Below are 20296 nucleotides of genomic sequence, written 5' to 3' on the forward strand. Positions count from 1 at the left end.
CTCCTTGCCAGTAAGAACTATTCCTACCATAGAGATGATTGAATGCATTATGTAAAAAAAATACTTCTGCTGATAAAAAAAAACTTATGGTCATAAAAAATGTACTTCTGGTGTAAAAAATTACAATCTGATCTGTATAGAGCAAAGATATTATTAGGGAAGGGCATATGGGAAGGTGTATATGGAGGAGACTTAACGTATATGGGCAATTTGGTGAACCGAGTTATATGGAGGCCAACACATGTATCAAAAAGTGGTGTATTTAAAAAACAAGCATTATATTAAAAATGCAGCAGTGTATTAACACCGAAACAGTGGGAGGTGTATTACCAGGTTGGGAATGTGGAGAAGCAAAGGCAGACCACCTGTGGCCTTCACTTTGCCAAAGTAAGCAACACGACCACGATTTACAACTCGTTGTTCTAGTATCGTATAACCTTTGACTATATGCAGTGTGTATGCTAAGGGTGGTGGCACAACTATTTGGGAGCTGACTGTGTATGGAGGAGCATGGGAGGTTACAAAAATTGGCAAAAAATGCAGGACAAACTGACAAATTTCTGAAGAAATGACAGAAGGGAGTTACAATGGCAGATAGAAGCCAAAAATGGTGCTGGCTCTGATACCATGTCAAGCCAGGTAGTAACTCTCCAAAGGCAATAAAACTGATTCGTCTGATATTCCATAGATAGGTTATTGTTATATACATTAGGAGTGATTGTTCAGTTCATCTCCCGATGACTATTCACATTCTTGATTTATTTTTTACAAATTCCCCCAATCACGAAAATTAGGTGTCAACACAAATCACATAAATATTTTTATGTTGACATGTTTGAAATCATCTATAATGATTCATCATAAAGACAATATCATTATATTTTTTTAGTAATACATTTTTATCATTATTTTCTAGTAATACATTTTTAATAAACAAAAAAAACTCAAATTTGCCTTTGCTGAACCAAAAATAAAATTTTAAATTATAATATTCGTATATGTATATATATATATATTATTTTTGGCTAATACATTTTGATTCTTCTTCTTCCATATAAACAGAAAGCTCAAATTTGCGATAGATTGAATACAAAAAGAAAATTTTAAATTATAATATTCGTATATATGTTATTTTATATAATATTAATAATTTAATCATTATTTTTTTAAACAAAGATCGGTCGAGTCCAATCAATATATCCTCTCAACACTCGTGTGTTGAACGATGTTCTATTGCAACAAGAAACCCAGTGTTGATGTCCATATGCAAATAATTTGAGAACGAGGCCAATATAATTTAAATAATTTGTATGCGGAGTACGGGCCAGGTGAAAGCCGCAACACCGACACATATATAGCAGAAGACTTAGTTTGGACGAATTAAATTCAATTCTGTACTTCCAATTTTCCTGCACATATCTCTCCATTTCCGTGGGCGATATAATCGGTTGGGTATTTCATTTATCTTGTGATGCAATTCAACGAGGGTTTTTAAATAGATGTGCCATTTTAATTCATCAATTAGTTGTGAGATTATAGGGCGCGCGATTGACTGATCTGGAACTCTCGAATCCAGGAATTTTTCAACTGTTGACGACAAGCGATGGAGATTGGCATTTTGGAAAGCCGGTACGTAAATTGTACATATATGTCTCTGTTTTTAATAAATTCTTCTTAGTATTGTTCAGACTTCGAATATTGCCCTTGCTTTTAACTTTTTCATATATTTTCGGCAATGTCATATGCTGTCAGCATTAAGTACGGGAAATGTCTTTAAGTGCCATTGCTTTCTTTCAGAACAATAAGTTGGCTATCACTAGTCTCAAATTCTCTTACGATTGGTTTAAGTTCTGATGTATATGTGATACATTACGAAAATATTGTTAAATTATGAGGAATTCTTAGAAAACTGAGCTCTTTTAGGTCGCTCAGGACCCGGCCGTGCATTTGCAGACACTTTACCTTTACCATGAGAGTTCTGATTGTTATTGCAAATAACAACTCCGCTATAATTCAATGTAGGATCAAGGGATGGAAATTGCCATAACACATGATTAAGGTAAAATTCGCATTGTTGCAGAATTAGTGCTTAAGCCACTTATTGAAGTGTTTGATATAATCGAAGCGCTCTGGTGTCATCTGCTGTTCATGTGATGATATTGATTTTTTTCTCACTCTGAGGAAAGAGCCATTCGTCAACCCATAAATTGCTGCACTGTGCATTTAGACATATATCACATATATCAGTATCGCATGGGAGCTCTACAGGGTCTCCTAGTCTTGCTTCCGGGCGCCCCCAGGACTTCTCCTGGAATTGCACACATGCACACACATGTATATATATTAATATATATGTGTGCAGAACGTTACCAGGTTCTGATATCTATTCTACTCTTTGCTGATGACATGGTCCTCCTCTCCTCATCCCCAAAAGGATTACAGAGGCAGCTGGATGCCTTAGCTCTGTTTTGTGACCATCCACAGTTGACGGTCAGCCTGGGTAAAACCAAGGTTATGATCTTTAATGGGGTGAAGAAAACACTAGATCTTCACTTTCTATTCAGAGGTGAGGAGATTGAGATCACCAGCACGTATACTTACTTGGGGGTGCAATTCTTAGGTCCCCGCTTCAGTTTGCGACCAGTGCTTCAGCCTCGGATCAACAAAGGATATGGATCCTTAGCCCTTCTTGAGAGACAGTGCTTTCGACATCACTTCCAGGACATCTCGTCCAAGATGAGCCTCATGGACACCTTGATTCGTCCCACTGTTCTATATGGCTCAGAGATTTGGGGACCGTCTTTACTTGAGTCAGACTGGGCTTCAGCTGAGAGAGTCCAAATTCTTCTTCTCCGCTACATCATTAGGTGCAAACTGACAGTGCTGCAGCACATCATCCTTGCAGAGTTTGGAGCTCAGCCCTTTCGGCTTGAGACGGTCTTCAGATTAGTTTCATTCTTGCATTGTGTCTAGGGCTTGCTAGACTCGATAAAGAGTAGGGACCGTTATCCTTACTTGGCATATTGCTCTTCTGAGACTATTGCCCGTTCTACTCCCTCAGGTTGAGGTAGATGTTGGTTTACATGAGTTTCAAACCTCTTAGAGTCAATGGGAATTCAGTTGGCTCGTCTCCCTCCTTTCCGATATTCCTTAGATGCTCCTGGTCACCTTTTACCTATTAGACAAGAGCTAAACAAGATCATCAGGGAGGACATCTACAGGCAGTTCGTCCAGGTCACCTGGGTCAATCCTCCAGGAGGGTTGCGCCCAAAGATGGCATTCTACGCTGAGCACTTCTTGGAGTTGAGAGACGGGCTCATTGTTCGACCCCAGTATACGTTTCACCATTGGATGCATGCTCTTCGCATTCCTCTAGGCCAGTTCAGAGTAGGTTCTCATAGACTTCGGGTAGAGACAGACCACTAGGTGGATAGACTAGACAGACTCTGCCAGGTATGTCATTTACAGGAAGTGGAGACTGAGGTGCACTTCATCCCTGGTTGCCTTGTCTACTATGAGATCAGAGGAAGGTTTCATTGCTTTTTCAAAGATTCTTGGACCCTCACCGACTTTTTCAGGTACCCCGATCAGAGATGTTTGGCCCAGGAGGCTCTTAGGTTCCAAGCGCATATTCTTCAGCCTCCCATCAGACCAGACCCCACACAGAGGATCACGACATTTTTCAGGGTACTACCTTTAGACAGGGGCACCAAGAGATCGATTGATACCAGTACGTATCCAGACTCCAGATCAGTGAGGATCCGTGGGACCTCACCTTGCCACATGAGATCTCAGCAGCAGTTCCGTCTCAGATCTGTTCCTGGGAGACAGACTAGGTCCTCCAGCATTCAGCAGCGTGTGAACCCCCCCAGGATACGATTTAGTGGATAGTCTGCACTTGCCACCGGCTCTTCATCGGGCCAATAGACTTTGTTGAGTTTCTTTAGTGTTATTCATTCAGCCTCAGATGTTAGGAGAGATGGGTCTGGTCCTCAGACCTATTAGCTACTAAATCTTCTCCGTTAGGGCCAGATGTCGATTTACTTCATGCATTGTATCTTTTATAGGAGACTGTTTGGTTTTCCCGCTTTGTATATACATCAGTGTACTCAACAGTCCCTTTGACCTACTTTGTGGTCATTAGTTGGACATAAATATAATTATTTTATCTTATCTCCTGGGATTTTTTTGGGAAGGACCACTCCTCTTCCTGTGCCGTACTTATCTCCGCTCCCTGCAACACTGGAATATATTATTCGAAGTGTCAAAAGGGTTCTTACTTATAATTTGGGTTTTTATTGATTTGTGCTGAATTTAAGCTGTACTTTTTTACCATTGTAGTGTTTGACTTGATTAATAGATGGTGATAATATTGCAGTAGATGTCTGAAACGGATTTGGTACAGAACATAAATACCAGGGACCAGTTGCTTCATTAAAATCTTTACCACATTGTTGAAACTTGTTTGACATAAGGAAAGTCCCTGGACGAAAGCCTTTGAGCTTGCTCTTTTACATACGTCCAATCTGAAGATTGGGGGCATTAAAGATTCAGGCCGGGGAAAATTCTTGAATTTGCCAACTTTGTGAAAGAAATAGGGTTGAATATTGAAAATGTAGATATCATTATCTTTGGTGTTGATAATGCAATAGTGATAATGCAATAAAAGAAAGATCTCTCGCAAAGCACATGGGATCTATTCTTATTGTGTCTGTTTCTGCACTAAAAGACTAAAAGTTCATGCCCACGTCGGGTCATGTGATTGATGCACTGGAAGTACCTCTCGATGGTTGAGTGAGCACTTACTCAAATATGCCAAAGTAAAAGCTAGCTTGGTGGGCTAGCTCAAGGGTGCATTGAGCTTCATGTAGGAGGTATTGGGGTCAATTTGCTGGGCTGGCTGTCTCTGTTGCATACCTCATTTGATGTCCCTCCTGGGTTAGGTGTTGTAATCAGTGAATGCCAGCATTACAGGGGTATTGTAGGCATTCGCTGCCTTTTGAGGCAGGGGAGGCTTCGTCCTACAATTTGATCATACATGGTGTGAATATATTGGGCTTAAAGTTGAGCTGATCTGCTTCCAGTGGTGGCGAGAATGCTGCTTTAATCAATTAAACCACTTTTCTGTGCAGGTCAAGTAATCCCATATGAGCAAGTAAAACTTAACCTTTGCTTTTTAAGTTTTATGGTTTTCTTTGCTAACATCGTTATGTGCCTGCAAAACCTCCAGATGGAGAAATATGGACTTACCACTTGTTATAAGTACCAGCACAAACTATTATTTGTGCATGTGTCATTTAGGATGTCCAATCTGGTAGTGTCTCCTCCTTGAGTCTGAGCAAGAAGACAAGTGTCAGGGTAAGTGTCAATTTAAAGAGGAAAATGTTTCAATTGCAAGATCAAGTGAAGAGAGGAGTTCACATACTTGTGTAATGCATGAATTTGTAACGATCAGAAGTGAGTGGTGACAGGAGCAGGTGGGATAATCTGCGATCCCAGGGGAAAACAGGAACTGACTTACGTGTGGGTTTATTGACACCCAGAAATAATCAGGCAGAGGCCTATGCTTTTCTTCAAGGATTGCTATTGATAAATGCAACTGGAATGAGGACTTTGATCGTTATTTGCTACTCAAGCATATTATCAAACTTATGAATTTTAAGAAAACACCCTCTGTTAGCAAGCTGACATCTTTCATTGTGAGAACTTAAAAAGAAAGTCTTTGGTTCAAGGAGGTCATCTTCTTCCAGGTTTTGATTGCTCTCAATCAACAGACTGACATCCTTGCAAACAAGGCCTAGAAACTAAAAGAGGTGACCCTTAAATTTTTTTTAGGTTTATATATTCAATCCATCCCCTAAGTTTATCCAGCAAGTATGAAGACACATTATGAATCCATCAAACAACACATGTCAAGGCAAGCAACATGTCATGTTATATCAAGCAGGACCTGGGATTAAGAGTGCATCACTTCTACACCACCCCTGTGCATGCCAGCCATTACTCATGGCCTGCAACTTGAAGCTTGCTGTGGTTTAACTCAGGATTCAAGAAATTTCTCTAGGTGCTTTGCTTTGACACTCTATTTCCTGGCTGCTTGGGAGTGGGAGCAGAAGCGGGGAGTGACATTTTTAAAAGCTCCTGGGTCTTGAGTGATTTTGGGAGCAAATTTTATATAATATATATTTTTATAATTTTTGATGCATATATGTCAACAAAAGCATGTGGAATGATGAATTAGTGATAAAAAACATAAAAACATGGATTAAACCATATAACATCATTCATCTAGTAGTTATACTCTTCATCAACCATAGGTTCACAAATTACAAGTTCTCATTTATATAGCATGTAATGGTGCACATAACCAAAATAACATTGAGCGCAATCCATCTCTGAACTGAAAATACGTCGACAAATAGGCTGTAGATGGCCTTTAGCATCCAAAAGAATCATGCTGCAACAAATACCTACATATATCATCAAAATCATTGCCTATCTTGGGATATTTGTCATTAATATCACCCTCTAAGCACTAACATAAGATAGAAAAAATGTAGCATGTAATGTCAAGATTTTGTTTGAATAATGGGTACATTTTTAGTAGGGTCATGATAGAGGAGTTTGACAACCAATGTCACTAACATCAAGGTACATAGAGGGCTTCGTGCTCTTGATTAAATACGAGTTCCATATCCTAGTACTTGACAAAATCCAATGGAAACGTTGCAACCCCCCAATCTTGGAATCCTGAAAAACTGATAAGTTTGCTGGATGTTGAGTGAGATCTAAAATTCTTCTTTCTCCATATGAAATCCAATGAGGTCGGAACCACTCTCAAACATCGTGAGTCATTTCATGGTAATGTTAAAATTTAAGTAAAAGGATGAAAATGAAAGATAAAAGAGAATGTCACTTTTACTTTGGCCATAGGAGAATGTCATTACCATTAATTGCATATCGATATTAGGGCCATAGGCTTGAATATTAGATTGTCCCAGTCAAAAACTCTCGTTCCTCTGATTTTTTTTTGCATTTGGAACATCTTTGCGAAGAAAGCCAAGGAGTGAATTTTTTTTTGGTTTGGGAGTGCGCTCTTGGGTCGCTCTCGATGCGTTCCCACACGGAGTGCGCTTCGGGAGCGAGGGGGGGTGGAGCCGCTCCCTTGCAGCCTAGCTCTGTTTTGGTGCTGGTTGTTTGGGGGCTCGGGTGCCTCCTGGGTTGTCTTTGGTTGGAGGTTCTGTTTTTTGTATAGGCTTGGTTTGAGTTTGAATTCACGAGCTGGTGAACCTCCAGCACTTTGCTCTGTCTCCCCTGTTGTACTTTTCTTCTTAAATTGGTTTCACACTCAGGTCAGCTGTATCTATTTCTAGGAAATGTTTGGGTTGGTCCTCTACAATTTATCCTTTGGGTATTTTTTAATCTTTTTCTAAATGAGCAACTAAGGAAGTTTCTGAATATGAACTATAGGGAAGTTCAAGAGTTACACAGTGTGCTTCACATACATGAGGAGTGCATAAATAATAATAGAACATAATTTTTTTTGGTGATAACCAAGGTTCATGAGATTGAACATCAGTGTATATCCTATAATGCTTTGGTTATGGGCACTCTTGTTCAATAGAAGAGGCAAATTCAAGTTCTGGATGCTGCATGTTTCATGCTAAGCAACACTGTCTTTAATTTCAGTGAAGACTCACACACAGCTGCCTCCAATTTTATAATGTCAGTAAATTCAGCATAGGAAGATCTCAATGAAGAAGAAACTATACATGAATCGATGGAGGATATGGACTTGGCCCTTGGGTATCTAGGAATCCCATCCTGGCAACATTGGACAAGATGAAGCCCTAAGTGAACATGCTTTTCATTAGTTTTCATGTTATATAGAAAATGCTTATCTTAGGAGTCGTTTTTAGTTCATATTGGCAACAGCATTTTGGAATCCCCAGCAAAGTTGAAATTCTCTGTTTCTGATATATACTGTCTGCTTTTATTGCTGGTTTTCTTACAAGAGAGCATTCTTAGCTGCAGCTTTTCTAATACAAATTTGATCAGTTTCTGTTAAAAAAATTGGTAAGAAGTGCAAGTACATGTATAACATTTGAGAAGAGAAGTTGCATGAAAGGAATGTGCAACACATGCTCTTGTCAGGTTATAAAGATGTGAAAGCCTGATGTGTGGGTATTGTGTGGGGTCCGGGTTTGTGATTTTATAGTGGCACTCAGTCTATTTCAATACAATCTTTCTTCTCTCCAATCTCTGCCTTTCCCTTGTTTGTCCACATAGATTGTTTACTTCTCACATATTTATCCAGTTGTGTACTTGTCGGTCTCTTCTGATCTGTTTGTGTGAGAGATTTTCAGAACGTATTTGATGAATCACTATTTTCTTACATGCTATTAGAGCTTTGGTTTTTTAACATTTCATCAGAGCATTAATTTTAACATGATATTAGAGCAGTTTGAGTTAGTGAATTTTAACATGAATATTTTTAACTCTATGTGCCATTGAAAACACCTGATCCATGCCATTTTTTTTTTGTTAACCTAAATGAGAATTTCTGGAGACTCGGTAACTTCAAAATATCAGCTGCCACTATTGCACTAGATATAGCTATTTCATAAATGCCACAAACGGGCAAACAGGCCAGTTACAACATGTCTTTGGAGGCTTGAACCCATGGGGGAATGAATTGTTCATCAAATCACTCAAGCTAAGTTCCTTTGAAGATCCAAGCCAATTTTAACTGAATATGCTCTATGCAATTGAAAACACCTGATCCATGCCAATTTTAATTGAATGTGCTCTCTGCCTTTGAAAGCACCTGATCTATGCGAATTTTAACCTATGTTCCACCAGACTCCAAGATAGGGGGATGCAGGGGAGGGGAGATGCACAGAGTGGGACGTGTGGGAGTGGGGGACGTCAGGGCATATATATATATATATATATATATATTCAAATCCATATTCAATAATGAAAGCATAAATACATTGATCCACACATAATTGAATTAAATGATGAAATACATTGATCCATACTCATCTTCCACATTGATACATACATCATACTCAACATTCATCTATACATCACGAGATTCAATAATGAAATACATTGATTGATATTCATCATTCATCATTCATCATTCTAGATTTTAAATTGATATAAAATTTAAATTCATCATTCATCATTCTAGATTTTAAATTGATATAAAATTTAAATTCATCATTCGTCATTCTAGAATCTAATTAGTACTAAGCAAAATAAATTGTAGTAGATATTGAAGTCCAAAGATTGGAATAGTAAATTGAATAAAATTAAAACTCAAAAATAGTAAAGAGTGACGAGTCAAGGAATCAATCTGAGGTCATTGATATCTAGAGTCAAGACTCAAAAGTTAAAACTAAAAATTAAAAATAGACAATAAGCATTGAAGGAGTGTTGCAAGGGAGGAGAGGCAACAATTAACTGGTAAGTCAGATAACGCTGCGAGGAAGCCAAGTAGAGGTAAGCTTGGTAAGTCGATTGAGTTAGGGATTGCAAATTAGTTTACATTTCGATATTTGTTATGTATTTATATTTTTAGTTTTAATTTGATTTTAATTTTTATGTTTTTTTTTATAATGTTAATAAATTTTTAAGGGTTATGAGACAAAATTGAGGGGGACGCCCAGAAGCACCCCTTTTGAGGGGGGACGTCTACAAGCACCCCTTTTGGGGAAACACATCCCCCACACTAGGGAAACATTTCCCCTTGCATCTCTTTGTGTCTGCCCAAAAGGGGGATGTGGGGAAACATTTTCCCAAGCATCCCCCTGTCCTAGGTGCATGGGAAGCATGAGGTGTGTACGCCCACCCTGGGGGATGCGTCCCCTTGGAGTATTGATTTTAATTGAATTTTCTCTAACCTACTGGACACATGCAGTGCAAATGTTCCCAAGGGTGAATCCGTCCATGATTAAGCACCAAAGGTGTTATTAAATCAATGTTGCTGACATTGTGTTGGCGGAAATATTACTAAGGGTCTGGAAAGGCAAAATATTGTAAATATTGGAAAAAATAAAAATATACAAAATATTCATTTTTATTCAATTTTTTGAACATATGAAGGGATAACAACAAATAAATGCATTCCAACAAAAATATGAAAATGTAACTAATATATAAGATTCCTTATGCTCAATCACACATCAATATTTATTCATGTCATGACTCAACCTCAAAATATCAATAAAAATATAATAAATGCATCTCATTCTTGAGTCATTGACAATGAAATCAGATAAATAAACTAGTGATAACCTCTGCCCCTTGTATGGGCAAAGGTGTAATGGCTCTAGAAATGGCTCTTTCCTTTACAGGAAGATGGCCTTGGGTTGGCATTGGATTTCGACATCCTCTAGAACAAGAAACATGAGGTAGACTCTCACATCCATGTTACCACCAAATCTAGTTGGTGTAGTGCAAAACCTCACTAGACAGACCTAAAACTTATGGCAACATGAGATCAATCATCAATGTCACCTTAGTGGCCTTTCTTCAGTTGTTTAGTGGTGAATGTTCTAAGAGCACATGTTCTTAGGGCACATGTTCTCAAAGCATTAAAGAGATTAACTCTAAACGAATTTAGCATAGAGCACCTCTTGCCTAGTAGACTACCTCGAAGATTTAGAGGAGCTTCCTTCTTTCAATCTTGGATGCTAGGAGTACCCCTCGTTCGTACACCCCCCCATGGATTGTGTAGTTGAGCTTCTCGATGGTCCCAAAAGACTTCGACAGTGAGGTAGTGCCCAGTTCGCTGCCCTTTCCCTCAAACATTAGAATTATGAGACCTTGACATCATTAACATCACCACCTGATCTTTCTTTCTTGATAGGTTCTTGATTTGGGTTGTCCACCTTTCTAATCTTTGGATGAAATCAGTTAGTATTTTGTATCTCCATATGTCTGTCAAGGTTTTATGCATATGTTCTAATGTTACTTATGTAGGTTTCTTTTTTTGTTTATTCTCAACATTTTCTATGAGTTGCACTGACACTTTTACCTTGTGTTAGTATTGGCTTACTCTTCAATTCCATTAACCTACTTTTGTTGTCATTTATCGGACATAAATAAAATTATTTTATCTTATCTCATCTAATACCTAGGCAATCCCACTGCCAATATACTTTTATAGATAGATGAGGGACATAAACCAACAATCTTTGAATATCCAACATAACCTTTGAAATGCTTTAATGATTGGACCAAGGCATAAGCTTACTTCTCTATTACTGAATACTTCATTTGTAAATCTCTTGATGCCTTGCTCATAAAAGTAATTGGTCGTTCCTTATTTTGGTTATTCTTTTGTAATAATAGTCTTGTGATAGTATCTTTTGGTGCAAATGAGAATTTGAAATTTTGGAGTAATAAAGTGTTAATTTTAGGCAACAATGGTATGTTCTATGCTTTAGAGCAATTTTACTTTAATTTATTTATTAGGCCAGTATCAATATTCAGATTAGCAATCACATCAACATGATAGTAAAATGCAGATAGAACATAAACGTAAACAATAGAAGACAAGCCAAGACAAGAGGACGCAAGATGTGACAATAGCTAGGGACAAACCCCAATGTGGGGAAACCCTTGATCAAATCTTCTTTTAGTTTTCAATAGTTCAGAAAGAGAGAGTACAATTTACAAATCCGATAATTTATAACAGCAGCAAAAGAGCCCTAACAAGAAAAGTCAACGTTGGTCGACATGGTAGATTTGACTCTCAGCAAATTTGTCAACTTCAGTCAACTTCGACCTCCAAACAGCAAGATAAAACAGCCCTCAAAATAGTCAAATTCAGCCTAGCCAAAGTCTGGTCAAACAACCCACCTGTGCTCAACCCTAGCTGCAGTCAACGCTGGTCAACAGTTAACGTTTAGCCTCGATTTCTGTGCCCAGAAATGTGGCCTGCCCAAAAAGAGATAACCCTCAAAAACGCAGTCAAAGGAGGTCAATGCATGCTGGTCAACACTTGGTCAAACCATAGTATTCAAAACCGGCCGGTTAGCAGGCCTATCGGTCGAAATCGGCCAAAGGATCCGGTCAGAGGGGTCACTTCGCCAATTTTTGCAGAAAATCGGTCCTAACCGTCCAGTTTAGGACGGAACCGGCTGGTTTGATACAAACCGGCCGGTTCCGTCCTAAACCGGACGGTTAGGAGGCACGCCCACCGTGAGCCAAATGCATGGAAGAATGTTTATTTGAATTTTTTTAAGGTAATTTCGTGGCCCTGTGCCACCGCCCTAGTATAATGCAATCAGTCTTCCAACTCTGTGCCACTCTCTAATTCCATTTATCATAATTGGTTGTGTAGCAAAATTTTTTTAACCCATCAGAAACAATCATCTGGTTTATTTGATATAGAACTTGCTAATGGCCAGCCTGCGGCATTATCCCATCTATCTTGACATGATTTTGAGTATTCTATGCCAAGTGTGTTAGGAATTCCATTCTATTTTATAAATAAGAATCATGCTTCAAAATTGTAATACTGCACGGGATACCATTCGCTCAACTACGTAGAGGCTTGAAATTGTCTTCTCAAGACCAAATTTTTTCAATGTGATCGAGTATCCAGTTTATTGGCATATTTTGATTTATGTTTTAATCAAGTAATGACAAAAATATTTTGATACCATCTTTGCAAATCTTCTAATAGATCATTGGATTCTTGGTAAATTTACTCAAATCATTCTCGGTGATGCTTTATCCAAATGACTATATTTAGCTTTTTGTTTCTCGTTGATGTGGGATTTTACCCACTCAAGAGCAGAGTTCCATACCAAACTGAATGAAAATTTCTAACCAATTGTATTAGGAAAACAAACAAGCTTAAATAACTTTTACAATCAAACTGACAAGCTTGGCTTAGAGAATATATCTCCACACACCATCTAATGGTTGAAGATAAAATATCAACCAATTACAAGAATAGGAAACCAAGTGACAAATCAAACAAAACTATAAAAATATTTGTCCTAATCTAATTTCAGACAAAACAAATAGTGAAAACATACTAATATGTACTAACAATCCCTATCATTCCCCAAACAACAAAAGGATCAGCCTCCAATGCTTTTAGATGAAAGGGAAAACATTCTTATATCTAGAGCTGAGAAATCCAACAATCCTAATGCAGACACTAAACCTTCTTAATAAACTCAATATCCAACAAGCAAAATCTAGATATCTGGTACAAAAGTAGTCAATGGACAAAGATGAGAAGTTTCAGATACCAACAACAAGACAGGAAAAGTTGCAGATAGTAGATGATGTCAACCTGGAACATGAACCAAAAAGAAGAGGCCACCAAATCTAAACTTCCAAGAAAGGAGAGAGCTCTGCAACTGATGACAAAATAGGAAGTGCTAAGGGGAAATATAGTGGCTATATTCTCATAAGGAGGTGATGTCTTGAGACATCCCATGTGAATGCAGACAACACAAGGAAGCAAAACAAATATTAGGCAAAGTTGTGTGATATAAAGGTGTGTACAAGGGACCTTTAAAACTATTGATGGTACCTGACATTGTAGACTTGTAGTAGGCCAATGGCCTCATAGCTTGCAGCATTATTTTTGGACTTTATAGGCCATTTAGAGCCTCATTGCTTATGTATTTTGCTATTTTGTTGATGATATGTATTGCACTCAGTGACATTTTGATATGTTCACCTTTACATGGTATATAAATGAGCAAACTTTGCATATTTTGTCTCTATTGGCTTGGAATCATGGTTTTAAATCTTAAAAATAGTTTTGTTTCATTAAAAATTAATTATTTAATGTATTTTTTTCAAACCGGTTCGTTTACACCAAACCAGTCCGGTTAGACCGGTTCATTAGGTGGACCGGTCCGGTCATCGGTTCCGGTTTTAAAAACACTGGGTCAAACTGTCCATAAATTTGGTCTCTTGAAATTTCGGCCTCTCGAAATTTTGCTCTCCTGAAATTTCGATCTCTTGAAATTTCGGACGTGTGGAGAGGGAGGCCCAGAAATCCGTACCCAATCAATGAGGAGAGAGAGAAATGTGAAGATGAGTGTGTCCAAATGAGGCTAAGTCACCTTCTATTTATATGCAACATTGAGGATGAATATACATGACAGTTGGGCTTCTGAGCCTACATAAGTTTGTTGGCCGACCTTGAGAATTTGATCATAATCAAAATAAATTCATAACTTCATTTGTATTTCAGAATCGGATGATCTTTAGATCAATCCTACACCTCGGAGAGAGGAATCCAAGAAAAATATCGGCTGTCATAAATAAGATGACCCATGTGGAGTTGGCCCTAGTTGCCAATTTTAACACTCACTCTCAACTAGGTAGAACTCCATTTGCTAATCCATCTGCCAATCTGTACTATCTCTGCCATCAATGCACTGCTTTGCACTGCTTTGTTGAACTATGAAGAAGAAGAAGTGATTGAGAATGTATCATACCATTCTCTACTGACCCAAAGTTAGTCCCAATCAAAGGAGAGTGTGTCATACCACTCTTACTGACCCGAAGTCAGTTCCAATCAAAATAGAGTGTCTCATACCACTATTACTGACTCGAAGTCAGCTCCAATCAAAAGTGAGTGTCCCATACCAGTGTTACTGACCCGAAGTCAGTTCCAATTGATCCCAGATCAATATCGGTCATCCTAGCACAGGGAGTATGTACACGATGCGTCCATCGGTAGTACTATGGTCCCTTTCCTCATTTCCCTACTCATTGGCCAGATGAGAGGTACTTCCCATGAGTCCGAGACTGCATGGGTAGGATGTCTCAGCAGGAGAAGGATGAACCACTCATCTTGCCCTACATGTCGCCAAGGGGTATCGCAGGGGAAGGCTGAACAATTCATCTTGTACACAGCAAACCACTAAGGGAAGGCTTAACCACTCACCCTATGGTTGCTCATCACTCCAAGTACCCCAAGCCCCCCAGGCCCCGAAGCTCCCAGAGCTCAATGTCCATCTCATACAAGACCCTCATAAGAGGGTTTCTCCACGACTCCAAGTCGTTCTCAGAAGGCCAAGAACTTGACCTTCCCAGGGGCTTTGTCAGAATATCGACGACCTGCTCATTAGTCCCAATGTGATGGAGCCTTATTGCTCCTCGTTGTACCATATCCTGGATAAAGTAGTACTTGATATCTATATGCTTGGAGCGATCATGAAACACGGGATTCTCTGATAATCAGATCTCACTCTGGTTGTCGCAGAGGATCACAGTGGTATCCAGTGCTTGTCCAAACAACTCACTGAAGAGCTTCCTCAACCAGACAGCGTCACAGGAGGCCATACTAGCAGCTATGTATTCGACCTCGGCGGTGCTCAAGGCAACCAATTTTTGCTTCTTGCTCATCTAGGATATCGAAGCAAAACCCAAAGAAAAACAACATCCAGAAGTGCTCTTGCGATCCACCACACTGCCAACCCAGTCATCATCAGAATAACCATGCAGCCTCACATCTCCGACAATGTATCTCAGTCCATGAGTGATTGTGCCCCGAAGATATCTCATAAGATTCTTGGCACCAATCCAATGTATATGATGAGGCTTAACCATATATTGGCTCAATGTGTTAATTGCAAAACATATGTCCAGACGGGAGTTCACCAAGAACATTAGTGCTCCTATGAGTTGACGATACTCAGAAGCATTTCCAAATTCAGGTCCAACAGCACTACCACATAACTTCTTAAAGTTAAGTTCCATCAGAGTAGTCATAGGCTTGCAGTCCACCATCCCAAATCTTTCCAATATCTTCACAACATATTTTCCTTGAGAGAGGAAAATTTGACCTGGCTTTTGCTAGATCTCCAACCCTAGGAAATAGTGCATCGGTCCTAGGTCCTTCATCTCAAATTCAAAAGCCAACTCCCTCTTGCATTTGTGAATGAGAGGGTCTGCACTTCCATCAGCTCCATGCCTGATTTTGTAGAGCCACTTAGAGGTGACAACCGATTTGTCCTGGGGTCTAGGTCCCACATCCTAGACATCATTCTTCATAATTGACTCATATTCTTCATTCATAGAATCCTTCCATAATTGATGCTTCACGGCTTCTTCGAATGATGAAGGCTCATTTTGAATGATAATGCTCACGGCGGTCAAATATCCTTGATACCTGTTCGACTTCTTGCTTTCATGGAAAGCCCCCCTGGTGTAATGCGTCTCTCGACATCTTTGAGAGTCACCCTAAGCCATGAGGGTCTCCTTTTGGAGGAGGGCTCATGAGGAGGAGGATCAATAGGATCCATAGGTTCATCAACATCAGGCACCGTTTCGTCTTCTTTTGCACCCTGATATCCGTTGTTAGCTTCTTTGTCCTTCCTTAGGATAGGAAGGTTGTTGATCTTCTTGAGGGCCATATCTTCGTCGAAGGTGACATTATGACTTATCTCAACTTCCTTTTGACCAGCCACATAAATTCTATATCCCTTAGTATTTTCACTATAGCCCACAAAGATTCGTTTCTTCCCAAATGCACCCACTTTGCTAATTTTTTCTTTCGACACATGAAAATACATGGGACTTCCAAAAATTCTAAAATGAGAGACATCAGGTTTCTTACCAGTGAACATTTCTTCGAGAGTCTTGGAGTCCAATGCTTGATGAGGGCATTGGTTTTTAACATACACGGTGGTATTTGCAAATTGCAGCTTTAGCCCATAGGAACTTCGGAAGGCCTTGATCATGAAGCATGGCACGAACTGCTTCTACAATAGAGCAATCCCTTTTAGCCACACCATGCTGCTCAGGAGTGTATGGCGTTGTAGTCTGCCTCTTAATGCCAACTTCTCTACAATAATCTTGGAATTCATTGGATTCATACTTGGTCCCATTATCAGTCCTCAATATCTTGATTTTCTTCTCGGATTGGTTTTCGATCAAGGCTTTGAAGATTCAGAACCAAGTGAACACTTCATCCTTCTACTTCAAGAAGTAGATCCAGGTCTTGCGAGAATAATCATCCGTAAAGGTGAAATAATATAAGTATCCTCCCAAAGAGTTTACGGGCATCATACCATATACGTTGGAGTGGATCAATTGCAATATATCTGTGGTCTTGCTATTACTTGAGGGGAATGGTTACCTTGTAAGTTTTCCCTTGGCACATCTCGGACATGCACCTTCATGCTCTACTTTGAACTTGGGCATACATGTCACCATCTGTCTCACATCGGGTAGGGCCTTATAATGAAGATGGGCAATCCTCCGGTGCCATTGTTCATATTGTAGAGATGTGTCGCAAGACATGGCTCCCAATGGACTTCCTCCAACTTGATAGAAAGTGTCAACCCTGAACCCAAGAGTAAAAGCATCTTTAAAATTTCTTTTCCAGACATGTACCTTTCCAACGATGAATGCCAGCTTGAATCCTTTGTCCTCCATGGTTGAAATGGACACCAGGTTCTTCTTGAGATTAGGTACATATAGTACTTCTTGCAAATGAATAGTGTTACTTTGATTCATTTGAAGGGTAACATTCCCTACTCCCTTCACGGGATAGGTGGCATCGTCTCCAAGGATGATCTCCAGGTTTGTATCCTTTTCTCTTGATTTCTTGGAGGGTCGACCATTTCCTTGATGTCCCGCATTCCTTTTACCCTTGCCATTGGACCTGCCATTCCTTTGGTCGTTGTTGTTGAAGTTGCCCCTGGAATGATTTTGATCATCATCATGCGATGTGCCCCTATTATTTGGACACTCCCTTGCATAGTAGCCAAACTTATTGCAAACAAAGCATCTTCCCTTCCTTCCATTTTTGAATCCCGGTTTTCCTTGACTTTGCTTCTTTGAACCTGCATTGTTCTTCCTCTTGGCATGAGCGGAGAATGCAGTGGGGTTGCTTCTATTAGAAGGCATTTCTTGCTCCACCATTCTTGTTTCTTCTTGATCGTTGTTGTTGAAGTTGCCCTCGGAATGATTGTGATCATCATCATGCGATGTGTCCCTTCTATTTGGACACTCTCTTGCATAGTGGCCAAACTTATTGCAAACAAAGCACCTGCCCTTCCTTCCTCCCTTAGATCCAGGCTTTTCATGGAAATGACCTTTAGACCCTACATTTTTTCGCCTTTTGGCATGAGCGGAGAGTGCAGTGGGGTTGCTTCTATTAGAAGGCATTTCTTGCTCCACCATTCTTGTTTCTTCTTGAATGCATCTCGTCGTCAATTCTTCAAACCCTTGAATTCGATCATTGTTGTGGACAGTGGTTCTAAATACATACCACTCAGGTGGGAGTCCTCCAAAGGTGGTGAGAGTAAGTTCCCTGTCAGGAATGGCTTCTCCAATCGAGAGTAGATCATTCTTGATTTCAGTAATCCTCAAGAAATAGGATTGAATATCCCTGTCCTTTCCCTTCTTAATATCCTTCAACTTATTCTTGAGAAATAGAATTTGATTAGCATTACTAACCTTGAACATGTCGACCAACCTGTCATAGATCTCCTAGGAGGTCTTCAATTCAGAGATGTAGGCCACCAATTGCTTGTCAATGAACTCCTTAATAATCTTCTTTGATTTGACTTCAGCCCTATTGTACTTGGTCTTCGCAGCAGCCGGTGCATTTGAAGGAGGTTCAGGGATTTTATGCTGCACATAATCCATCACCTCTTTTTCTCCCAAGGTCAAATCAAGAGACATCTTCCATCCATAATAGTCAGATTTATCATGGAGCTTGTCTTCAGCCGTGAAGTAGGATGAGGAACAAATTGAACCTTTTGTCCTTGTCCAACTGTCTTTGGTGATTGCTCTTTCACTCTTGCTTGGGCTTTGCCTTCACCTCAGCTCTGGTACCATGTTAATTTTTGGCAACAATGGTATGTTCTATGCTTTAGAGCAATTTTACTTCAATTTCTTTATTAGCCCAGTATAAAATGCAGATAGAACATAAACATAAATAGTTGAAGACAAGCCAAGACAAGAGGACAAACCCCAATGTGGGGAAACCCTTGATCAAATCTTCTTTTAGTCTTTAATAGTTCAGCAAAGAGAGATAGTACAATTCACAAATCTGATAACTTATAACAACAACAAAAGAGCCCTAACCAGAAAAGTCAACGTTGGTCAATAGGGCAGATTTGACTCTCAGCAAATATGTCAATTTCAGTCAACTTCGACCTCCAAACAACAATATAAAACAACCCTCAAAACAATGAAATTCAGCCCAGTCAAAGTCTGGTCAAACAACCCACCTGTGGTCAACCCTAGCTACAGTCAACGTTGGTCAACAATCAACATTTAGCCTCGATTTTTGTGCCCAAAAATGCGGCCTGCCCAAACAGAGATAGCCCTCACAAAAACACAGTCAAAGGAGGTCAATGCATGCTGGTCAACGCTTGGTCAAACTATCCAGAAATTCGGTCTCTTGAAATTTCGGCCTCCTGAATTTTCGCTCTCTTGAAATTTCGGCCTCTTGAAATTTCGTGCTCTTGAAATTTCGGCCTCCTGAAATTTCAGACGTGTGGAGAGAGAGAGGCCCAGAAATCCATACCCAATCAATGAGGAGAGAGAGAGAAGTGTGAAGATGAGTGTGTCCAAATGAGGCTAAGTCACCTTCTATTTATATGCAATGTTGAGGATGAATAGACGTGACTATTGGGCTTCTGAGCCTACATAAGTTTGTTGGCCGACCTTGAGAATTTGACCATAATCAAAATAAATTCATAACTTCATTTGTACATGTCAGAATCGGATGATCTTTAGATCAATCCTACACCTCTCGGAGAGAGGAATCCAAGAAAAATATCAGCTGTCATAAATAAGATGACCCATGTGGAGTTTGGCGCTAGTTGCCAATTTTAACATAAAGTCTTACCAAAATTGGAGCCGACATGATGCCTTCTTGAATGCCTTTATACTTTCATCATTCCATTTAAATTCACAATCCTTCTTCAATAGATTTGATATGGGCTTACTTATTTCTATGAAGGTTAGGATGAGTCTTCTAATAAAATTTGTCTTATCGAAGAATGAGTGGATTTCTTTCTTATTATCTAGTAATGACATTCTTCCAATAGCTTCTACCCTTTTAGGTTTAACTTTGATGACATCTTTTGATATTATGTGCTTAAGGAGATTCCTTTCATCAACACTAGATATTGAATTTTTCATATTCAAAGATATTCCATATTTTTGGAACCTCAAAGATTGTCTATGATGCTTCACATGGGCACTTCTGTCTTTTGAAAAGAATATAGTCAAATCATCTAGATATGTTTCAATGATCTTGCCAATTATGTCCCTGAAGGAA

At 39.3% G+C, this 20296-nt stretch overlaps 1 protein-coding gene across 4 annotated transcripts in view; it reads left to right on the plus strand.

Moving 5' to 3' along the window:
* The first annotated feature begins 1218 nt into the window (after window positions 1–1218).
* Window positions 1219–20296, plus strand: part of LOC149262626 (protein DWD HYPERSENSITIVE TO UV-B 1-like) — a 257742-nt gene continuing 238664 nt past the window's right edge. For 2 of the 4 annotated variants that reach the window (XM_089424988.1, XM_089424996.1), the window contains exons 1-2: window positions 1219–1452; window positions 1577–1629. In XM_089424988.1, the coding sequence (XP_089281114.1) occupies window positions 1604–1629 (26 nt within the window). In that variant the 5' untranslated portion in view covers window positions 1219–1452; window positions 1577–1603. The remainder of the gene's footprint in view (window positions 1453–1576; window positions 1630–20296) is intronic. The other 2 variants (XM_089424989.1, XM_089424992.1) reach the window with 2 other exon arrangements.

The sequence above is a fragment of the Pinus tabuliformis genome, chromosome 6 (genome assembly GCF_031772625.1).
Source record: "Pinus tabuliformis cultivar Carrire ecotype Pingquan chromosome 6, CPIR1, whole genome shotgun sequence".
Taxonomy (NCBI): domain Eukaryota; kingdom Viridiplantae; phylum Streptophyta; class Pinopsida; order Pinales; family Pinaceae; genus Pinus; species Pinus tabuliformis.